This window comes from Sinocyclocheilus grahami, unplaced genomic scaffold, assembly GCF_001515645.1.
Source record: "Sinocyclocheilus grahami isolate Dianchi unplaced genomic scaffold, SAMN03320097.WGS_v1.1 scaffold302.1, whole genome shotgun sequence".
Classification (NCBI taxonomy): Eukaryota; Metazoa; Chordata; class Actinopteri; order Cypriniformes; family Cyprinidae; genus Sinocyclocheilus; species Sinocyclocheilus grahami.
Genome location: NW_015505481.1, coordinates 2,583,591 through 2,594,538, shown reverse-complemented (window position 1 = coordinate 2,594,538; position 10,948 = coordinate 2,583,591). Strand labels below are relative to the sequence as shown.

General features: G+C 40.2%; 1 protein-coding gene across 1 annotated transcript in view; it reads right to left on the bottom strand.

Moving 5' to 3' along the window:
• Window positions 1-1,507: 1,507 nt before the first annotated feature.
• Window positions 1,508-10,948, bottom strand: part of LOC107601227 (acid-sensing ion channel 2-like) — a 376,228-nt gene continuing 366,787 nt past the window's right edge. The window contains exon 4 of the mRNA XM_016293320.1: window positions 1,508-1,650. Within this exon, the coding sequence (XP_016148806.1) occupies window positions 1,508-1,650 (143 nt within the window). The remainder of the gene's footprint in view (window positions 1,651-10,948) is intronic.

Here is a 10,948-nt window from a genome sequence, read left to right as displayed (position 1 = left end):
GATACCCTCCCTAACCTGGACACTACAGCAGATAAGTGAACACCAGCCTTTCACTCTCAGATAAGCAGGAAGGGCGAAGGCTGCAGACACTCTGACAGAAACACCACAACTGCATATGTATCATCCACAGGAGTTTATACCGGCAGGCAGATGCTTTTGACTAAAAAAAAAAGGTTGTTTATTACCAATATTAAAGCTGATTTCTGCCAGTGATTTTAGTATATTATTGGGCCGCTATGACAAGGAATCAAACGCACAACACTGAAGGCATGTCAAACAGTTCTAATGTTCATAAACGTAATTACACACCACTACTATAGAGGGCTGAGGTTACTAGCACACTGTCATTAGCCTGTGTTTCAGTTTTACAGCCACCTAAAATAACAATTAGCATAATCAAACAAAACCTGTAATCATCCGTGAGTGCAATTAACATGGAAGTGCCAATGTTATGCTCATGTTTTGTTTTTGTCAGTATTTCCGTCTTCTGACTTCAGACCTTTTCTGCTTCTTCAGCTGTACAATTACTGTTTCTTCTGTTGTCTCGGCTGGTAAAGTCTGTATAGTTCATTGTCTAGGTTTGCATCACCAAACTACATGGTACATGGCAAAATAAAGTACATTGAGTGGGGACCCGCACCATACATAATTAAATCACTTTTTATAGAAAACTATTATGGAGGACAGTCTACAGTCTCATATGAGTGTACGCCATTCAGATGACTCTTCACAAAAACACGTAATACCATGTGTGAAACTGTTTGAATTAGCACCAAACTAATTATTAATCATGGAAATCACTCTTTTCTCACAAAAACACACTGCTAGGCTTGTTTTCTGCTCACTGTGAGACTCTGACTCAGTGAGACTGATTGCAAACAGATTGCCAGCAAGGTCATGGCTGGAGATATTAAAGCCTCAGCATCAGGACAACAAAGACAAAGTAAAACAAAGTGGAAAGCGAAATTACCAATAGAAAAACTAAAAATAAGCGGAGTAGGTATCATAGAGAGCCGTCAATATTTAAGTGAATGGCCTTTAAAAAAACAATTGGTATGCTTATACTCTCACCTGTCTCACACACACACACACACGGACACACAACACAAAAACCATGTGATGATCTATTAAGATTGAACACCCATGAGGAAATATAAACGTTATACATGAAACAGAATAGAAATGTGGAGCAATGAGGAGCATGAACACATGGGTGGATTAAAAAGGCCCCATTTACTAACCTGGGTGATCTGGTTTTGGTGGGGTGTTCGGAGCTGATGTGTGGGATGAGTCAGAATGCCTTATTACTTACATTACCAATGAGATGTCGTGGCATCCGTTTCTGACTATCAAATGTGATTTGAGCACTGCTATTACTGAACTCCTGTGATTTAAGCATCGCTATTACTGAACTCTTGTGGTTGGATCAGCTCAGATGTAAGTTAATACCAGGTGTAAATAGGGCTTCAGAGACCAAAATATTTAGGCTGAGGACAAACATTTGAAGTCAAAGCTCACTCACTCTTTGCTCCTGGGTAGCCACGAAGGTCTGAAAGCCTGGGGCGACTCCAAAGCCCAGCTCATGTACAAAGGGAGGCTCCGCCTGACTGTGGATCTGCACCCTTACTCCTGCCTCAAATGCTGTCTCTTCTAAAGCAGAGAAGTAGAGAGAGAAAAAGAGAAATAAAACGATTAGTTTTGCTTCAACAGAGTACAATGGAGGAGTTAAGCGGAAGTAGTCTTGAATGAAGACATTTGCATCTTTAATGCTTTCATTCTTGAAAAAAAGAAAAAAAAGACCACCTAAGCTGATTCAGCTGGTGACCAGCTTTATTTTATTTCAGCCTATATACAGCTTTATTCTACCAGATTCACAACAACTTTGGTGCACACACATTTGTTTTTGTCCTTGTTGTAATGCTGATGAACACAAAATAATTGAGTTACCAAGTTTAAGAACTTCAAGTACCTTTTTTTGCACTTTTTCCAAAAATTTGAAAAATTTTACTTTCCAAATTAAATGGAAACAGTATTATTTTAAAGTCACTAAATTGCTTAAATATATGTAATTATTTTAACAATGTGGCAAAATAAAATAAATCACACTTTTAAGAATAAAGAATATATTATAAAATGTAATTTCCTACTGTAATGCAAAGCTAAATTATCAGAAAAGTCATTACTCCAGTCTTCAGTGTCACACGATCCTTCAGAAATCATTCTAATATGCTGATTTGCTGCTTAAGAATCATTTCTTATTATCATTAATGATGTAAACAGTTGTGCTGCTTAATATTTTTGTGGAAACTGATATGTTTTTCAGCATTCTCTGTTTAATAGAAAGACCAAAAGAACAGCATTTATTTAGAAATCTTTTGTAAAATTATTAATGTTTTAACTTTAGATCAATTTAATGTGTTCTTGCTGAATAAAAAGTATTCATTTCTTTCAGACAAAAAAATAATAATAATTTAGATCCCAAACTTTTAAACCGTACCATTTTTAAGATCATCAGGAGTCTGTCATTTGTGTGTGGTTTGAGTTGGTTCTAAATTTTATTCTAGATTTAGGGAGGAAAACAGTACAAACTTGTTGATAATTAGTGTGAATTATTGTGGGACATTAACAGCAGTAGTACTGTAGCGGTGTGGCTGTAGAGAAGCGCACAATGCAGGAATAATCCAAATAAGAGTCTTTAATTTCAACTTAAACTCAAAGAACAGGGGAATAACCAGGAGCACGAACAAACACATCAACTAAAGATAATACAGGACAAAGGAACTCAGGAGAACACAGGGCTTAAATGAACGGAGAACAAAGAGATAATTAATCAGTCACAGGTGGAATCAAATGAACAAATCAGGCAACACAGGAAAACTAGGCCAAGGCAGGTAGAACAGAAAACACAATAAACACATTCAAACCGAACACGGAACGTGATAAGTATTCTGGGCAGACCGGCTTGAGCTCCTTTCTGGATAACTTATTAATCCTAATTAATCCTGATTTCTGTGCGAAAACATTCACATACACTTATGCAGAAATATATGCATATGAGCAGTTAGTGAACACAACCCACCGTGATCTACTTTTGAATGTTTTCACCCATGTATCGGTTATTCTGACTATCTGTGAAAAAGTACCAGCTTTAGTACCATTAACCTCAATTCAACATCATAACATGATATCTCATAAAGACTCAAAAAAAAAATCACATAAAGGAAAGGGCGTCAGTAAATGAGACCTATTTCACAACCTTCCTCTGTTTTTCTTTCTCTCAAATACATTGCCATGACTCACCAGACACTCACACATTTAATATCTGCCATTTTGTTTGATTAGCTGTGCCTCGCTAGCCTGTGATATCGGTTGCGAGAGATGTGTTCATTTTTTCCCCTCCCGCCTCAACCGTTCTCAAAGGCCTGGCGCAGAGAGAGGCCTCATTCAGTCATCATGACCCCCGCAGGGTTGCAGGCATCTTAACAGCCATCTATAACAGGAGAGCACAGCCACAAAGACCCCCCACCTTCTACTCACACTCCAGAGGCCAAAGCACTGATGGAAACACACCATGACAGCAGCTGCAAGCTGCCTCACACACACTGGGACCAGTCAATACTTTCTGCTGTGTGTGTGTGTGTGTGTGTGTGTTCACGTGTCCCAAATCAAATGCACCAAAGTGTAGCTTGTCAAATATGATGGGTATTACTTTCCAGAAGACTCAAAGCTCAAAACCTTTCAAAGAGTCAAGTGGACTCAAGTTTTCAGACCAGAGTATATATGTAAAGTATGTTGCAAAGAAAGAAAGAAAGAAAGAAAGAAAGAAAGATCCAAAATTTTACTGTCCAACAACTGTATTTCGTAAATTGGCAAAAAAGACAAACAATAAATAAAAAAAGTAAAATAAAAATAAACAGTCAACAATGACTAGCACTGTGGACCAGTTTTTATTTATTTATTTTATTTATTTAGTCATTTAGCAGACATTTTTATCCAAAGCGACTTACTAATGAGGACAACAGAATCAATCAACTGTAGTATTAAAACAACTAAAAACACATCCAAAACTAAAAGCTGAAACTTTATAAATACTACTTATACACATTTTAAAAATAAAGAAATTAAATAAAAATGACAAATGCATACAACAACAGTTCTTAATAATGATTCTAACATAACACTAAGCCAAACACCAAAAAAACAAAACTACATATATGTGTATGTACAACTATACACACATACATATTTATAAATTCAACATATATATTATTTAATTTCCATTTAGTTTGTTGAAGTATTAAAATAACTCAAATTAAATAAAGCTAAAACTTAATAAAATACCTATACAGACATCATAAATTCAGACATAATTTAACTAAAATTTAAATAAATAACAAATACAAATCAAACCATTTCACTTAAAAATTTAATAATGTTCCATTTGTGGAAGGAAGGCTATACTAAAATACTGTGACAGGGTTTCCGGCACTGCTTCAGTTGCGGCTCTGCTAGTGCATGTACTGCACCATGACATAAGAAATCATTTTTAGCTCAGTTGTGTTCTTGTGTCCTTAGATGTGATAAAAGAAAGACCTTTCCAGCACAGAAAGAAAGAGTGCTATGAAATACTACAAAATTCAATAAATAGACCCCACTACCGTATTGTCCTCACTGGTTGAACTAAATGCAAGACAAATACATTGTAGTCTATTTGCTTAAGTCATTCCTTCATGATGTATGGCTTTATAACACTTAGAACAAATAGAAAGTTTGATGTATTTTAGTTCTATTTGCCAGCTGTGAACTGTCATACAATAAATTGTCATTGTAATGAAGATTTTTTTATTTATTTTTAAAGGGCCGTTAGGTCATATTAGCAAAATCTTGTGAGCAAAAAAGGTCAATATTCTATTGTCAGTTATGTAGCGGTGTATGAAGCAGAGCTCACACAGAAGTCACTTTCAAATCAAACAGCCCTCACAAGTGGATTCCTGTTAAAGCGAGTGGTTTTCGCCTGTGAAATATCACGAACAATGGTAAATGTAATCACACCTTAAAGTGCCCCTATTATGCCTTTCTGAATATTACCTTTCATGCAGTGTGTCATGTAGCTGTATGTGAACATAAACTATCTGCAAAGTTGTGAAGCCGACAGTGCACAATAAATAAAGTTATTGTCTATCAAAAAAAAAAAGAGTTGGCTTGCAATCGCCTAAACGAGTCGTCAGGAATTCGAATCTTATTCGGTTACGGCTCTATGTCACAAAGTAATACATTTGCATAATGTCTGCCCACATTCTACGTTGCCAACTTGCCCGCCCACAAACAGTAAAATTTCTGTGTGGTTAACATCATGTCGAGAAGACGCTGTATCCTACGCTGTGAGAGTACATTGGTTTTATCAAATCTTATAATTACCACAAACTTGTTAACACTTGACACTTACCACTGAGAAACAGAATCAGAATCAGAATGAGCTTTATTGCCAGGTATGGTTACACATACAAGGAATCTTTTTTTGTGACAGAAGCTTCCACAGTGTAACAGAATGACAGTAACAGAACAAAAAAACACACATAATAAAAATTTTTAATAAATAAAAAATAGAACAAGTAAAATAAGGAATAAAAAATATACAAATCGACAATTGTATGTACAGGTATATAACAATAGACAGTTGTATGTACAGGTATATTATGTGCAAATTGAAATGTAGACTGAGTATGTGTGTTAGATAAATAGGTGTATGAGTGAATAAATAGTGTGTGTTCCACAGTTATTTTCAAGTGTTCATGAGATGGATGGCCTGAGGGAAGAAACTGTTCCTGTGTCTGGCCATTCTGGTGCTCAGAGCTCTGTAGCGTCGACCAGATGGCAACAGTTCAAAGAGGGAGTGTGCTGGATGTGAAGGGTCCAGAGTGATTCTGCCAGCCCTTTTGCTCACTCTGGATGAGTACAGTTCTTGGAGAGAAGGGAGTGTTGAACCAATGATTCACTCAGCAGTGCGGACTACCCTCTGTAGTCTTCTGAGGTCAGATTTGGTAGCTGAGCTGAACCAGACAGTTATAGAAGTGTAGAGGACAGACTCAATAATGGCGGAGTAAAACTGTTTCAGCAGCTCCTGTGACAGGTTGAACTTCCTCAGCTGGCGAAGGAAGTACAACCTCTGCTGGGCCTTTTTAACAATGGAGTCTATGTGAGTGTCCCACTTCAGGTCCTGAGAGATTGTGGTGCCCAGGAACCTGAATGACTCCACTGCAGTCCCAGTGCTGTCCATGATGGTGAGTGCAGGGGGGTTTCTCCTGAAGTCAACGGTCATCTCCACAGTTTTGAGCGTGTTGTTGCGACTGCACCAGACACCCAGCTCTTTAACCTCCTGACTGTAAGCAGATTTGTCACCGTCCTGAATGAGGCCGATGAGTGTGGTGTCGTCTGCAAACTTCAGGAGCTTGACAGAGGGGTCTTTAGAGGTGCAGTCATTGGTGTACAGGGATGCTCTTTTTACAGTCCTTAATACAGGTTTAGCTGATTTCAGTTTCTGCCTGTATGTCGGTATAAGACAAACCAAACAGTGATCAGAGAGCCCCAAAGCTGCTTGTGGGACAGAGTGATATGCATTCTTTATTGTGGTGTAACAGGGATCCAATATATTACTGTCTCTGGTGGGACATGTGATGTGCTGTCTGTATTTTGGCAGTTCACGGGAGAGATTTGCTTTATTAAAGTTCCCGAGAATTATTAAAACGGAGTCCGGGTGTTGTTGTTCTGTGTCTGTGATCTGATCAGTGAGTTTCTGTAAAGCTGAGCTCACGTGTGCTTGCGGAGGAATGTACACACTTACGAGAATGAACGAGCAAAACTCCCGCGGCGAGTAGAAAGGCTTACAGTTAATGAAGAGCACTTCTAGATCTGAACAGCACATCTTCTTTAACACAGTTACATCTGTACACCACCACTCATTGATGTAAAAGCATGTCCCGTCGCGATCTGCTCTTAACAGCTGAAAGCCCGGCAGACTCAACGCACTTTCTGGAATGGCGTCTTTCAGCCAGGTTTCCGTGAAACACAGAGCAGCAGAGTTTGAAAAATCCTTTTGTCCGGGAGAGCAGAAGGAGCTCGTCAGTTTTGTTGGGTAGAGAGCGGAGGTTCGCCAGATGGATGCTAGGCAACGGTGTTCTGAATCCGCGTTGCCTTAGCTTCACGCGCGCGCCAGCTCGCTTCCCCCGTCTGCGCGTCCTGTAGTGTTTGATCAGTGCTGCAGCTCCCCCGACTACAATGTCCAGCAAAACATCAGAATAATCGAAAACCAGTGAAATATCGGGTGGTGTGTACTTCTGGATGTCCAGCAGTTCGTCTCTGGTGAAACTGATTGCAGGGATATAACTAAAGACAGGACAAACTAACAAAAACATAAAAACAACTGCGGCGCACGCCACGGAGGCAGCCATAAGCGTCGGCGCATTGCGAACAAAAAAGCAGTTCAAAGTCTCAGAAACGTCCTGATCCAGTCGTGCTTGCGAATCAGTCTCTTGTCGATCAGTCAGTTCAACCGTTTCATCATCAGACTCCAGCTCGAATTGGTAAGGTACAATCGATACCATCTTTTCTACGTATTGACAAGTCTCCAGGGCTGTCATTCCGTCATGGCAATGAGCGTTTAGTTTCCAACACGCGCTGTACGCAGTAGACCAATCCAGAGCCAATCTCTCTACGGCTCTGGACCAATCACAAAGGACTGTGCCATCTAACCAATCACAGCAGTGAGGGCTCATGGAAAGGAGGGGTTTAGAGAGACTGATTCTTTGAACTGCTTTGCATGAGTCGTTTACGAATCATTTAGAAATGAGGTAAAATTAAATCTATTTTTTGAGAAAACTAACATGTTTTTTGACCTTGCACGCATGTAAACCTGTTTTAGGATTCTCGTAAAACAATATTAGCAACCTTAAAAATGGCATAATAGGGGCACTTTAAGGGTCTGAAACAATTTGGTGTAGCGAATTTAGCTCACAACAGGAAATATGAATAATTAACCATAACTAATTATGATTAATTATTAATATTTTAGATCCACTGTAGATATTTAGCTGACCACTCAGGGTCAACCGTCTTGTCAATTCTAAGAACGTTAATTTCCTGGTTAAAGGAAATAACTTTCTTACTGTACAATTCTATAAGTTTGTAACATAAATCTGCATGATTATTGACTTAAAAATAGTCTATAATACAACAGATTAAATACAACACAGCAATAATATACACAATGGCCTGAAGAAAATGGGTGTTCATTCAAAGAAGGTTTTCCTATGAATTAATTAGTAGAAAAGTCCATTTCTCCTGTGCATTTGTGTCCCTTTGTTTCTGGAGAAAGCAGAATGAGAGCCGGCTCGCATTCCACAAGGTTGTAAATGTATCGGGTTACCATGAAACCAGGGTCTTGTTCGGCGTCCTGGGGTGTTACAAAGTATTTGTGAAATCTAGCTAACAAAATATATATTGTGTGTTGGAGTGTTCCAGACGCTACATTGGTTTGTTTTCTAACTTGTTTTGGAATAAAACGCACATTGTGTCTGTGATGATTTCTTGTGAGATTTGTTAGAAAACAGTATTATTATCCAGAGAGTTTTTAAGGGTGTGATATTTTACAATTGCAGCAATATTAGACAGAAGTTTGCCACAGGAGATTATCAGGAACATTATATTTGTGTGTTTCCTCCAAAGCACTAAAACGGTCATTAACAAACTTATTAAATAATTTGGTTTGTTATCGAACTTGTTTTGGAATAAAACGCACATTGTGTCTGTGATGATTTCTTGTGAGATTTGTTAGAAAACAGTATTATTATCCAGAGAGTTTTTAAGGGTGTGATATTTTACAGTTGCAGCAATATTAGACAGAAGTTTGCCACAGGAGATTATCAGGAACATTATATTTGTGTGTTTCCTCCAAAGTACTAAAACGGTCATTAACAAACTTATTAAATAACCAAAAGCATTAAGCGGATCTGAATGAGAACCAGTATCATTCATTTCTCTTCGTGAACAATAAATGACATCAGATTCAGGTCTCGCTGGAGAAGTAAACTATTTATTACAGACTGTACTTGGTTGTGAAGAAGGCTTCAGTTTTTCACCATTTCTCACTACTGTTGTTATAAGCACTATCAGAATCTCAGTAATAAGGTGTGTGTGTGAATGTGGAGGGGGAGGGGGAGGGGGGGGGGGTGTAAGACAGAATGTGTCGTTGAGGGTGTCTCTGCAGGTTAATGATGAGATGTGAATTGTAAGACAGAATGTGTCGTTGAGTGTGTCTCTGCAGGTTAATGATGAGATGTGAATGTTTGCTGTTGGGTTGGTGAGAGGTTGGTGAATAATTTTGTATTTGTATGTTAAATGTATTGTCATGCTAATTCATTGTTTGCTCCAGATAAAAATCTGTCACTCCAAATTAAAGCCTCAGAGTATAAAGAATCAGAATGAAGAGAGAAACACAAACAGGAATAAAAACAGGAGGATCAGACACTTGCTGCTGTTGTAGATGTGGAAGTCTAGTAAATTCAAAACATGCCAGTAGCATATGTATGCATTTAATGCAAGCAGTAAACACAAATGTGAACTTTGTATTATTTAAAGTGTCATGTTAATATTTATAGCATAACAAATTTAATTGCAGTGCTGTTTAGATGTGTATGTGTTCTAGTGGATCTCTGTTTACTCTTATGCCTGAGTCCCATGTCCTCTATCCTGAAAATCTGTTCATCTCAGCAGCCCTTGGTTTCTACTGGATAATGCCATAACACCTATATAAATCTGCCAACTACATACAAACAATGTTTGCAATAATTTCTTCACAATAGCCACTTAATACCTGATTCATATTTATTATTTACTTGAAACAGATTCTTTGTAACATTATAAATGCCCATTTAATTTGTATATATATCTTACTGACCACAAACTCTTTTGAACTGAACACAACTTAAATCGGAGGGTTGAGGAGGGTAATTAACGACACACACCTGAACCAAATGACAATAATCAGACATGAGGGAAAACTAGGTCACACAGAGCACATGAGGAATGAAAACACAACAAGTGTTTTCCCGGAAGGTGCGACCTCACGCCACAGGAACAAAGGGAGGGACGGAGGGGGACTTAGGAGGAGGACACAAGGAGTGGAGAAGGGATGGTGACAGGACACCTGGGAGGAGGACGATAACAACCAAAGTCCAGGGTGGATCAGACGGAGGGAGGAGCCAGGAGGGAGCAGGAGGAGCCAGGCGGGACCCAGGCCACAGCCCTGATGGCGGCCCACGGTGGAGCCGATGGAGGGAGGAGCCATGGTGGAGGAAGGGCTGATGACTCCAGGGGGCTGAACCACGGTGGCGGAGCAGGTGGTGGTGGAGCCCGAGGCAGAGTTGGAGAGTCGATGAGCCAGGGCAACGGGGAGGACCCGGAGGGCCAAGGCGGAGCATATGGCTCCACCGCGGCCTTCCGGATCCCCACCTCCGCCTCGGTTGCCGGAGCGACAGAGGACCAAGGTGGGAAGGAGGAGCCTGACAGAGCCGGAGGGACGAGGTGTAGCCGGAGGAGTGGAGTCCCGAGGTGGGAGATGGTCGACAACAGACCCAGGCGGAGCCAAAGGGACGATGGAGCCCCGCGGAGCTGGTGGACTGATGGGCCACGGTGGAGAGGAGGGAGCTAGGAGCCATTGTGGAGCCGCTGGGTCGAAGGGCCGAGGCGGAGTCCAGGACTCAGAGGCTGGAGGTGGAGATAAGGGGTCCTCCAGCCATGATGCCGATGGCGACTGGCAGACCCGCGGTGATCCCACCGCACAGATGGTGAGCTGAGGGGCTGCCAGGAGACAGGTGGAGCTGAAGAAACCGGGATGACAGGAGGAGGCAGGAGAGGGAGGGTGGGTGGGAAATCCAGACAGGTAGAGGATTCA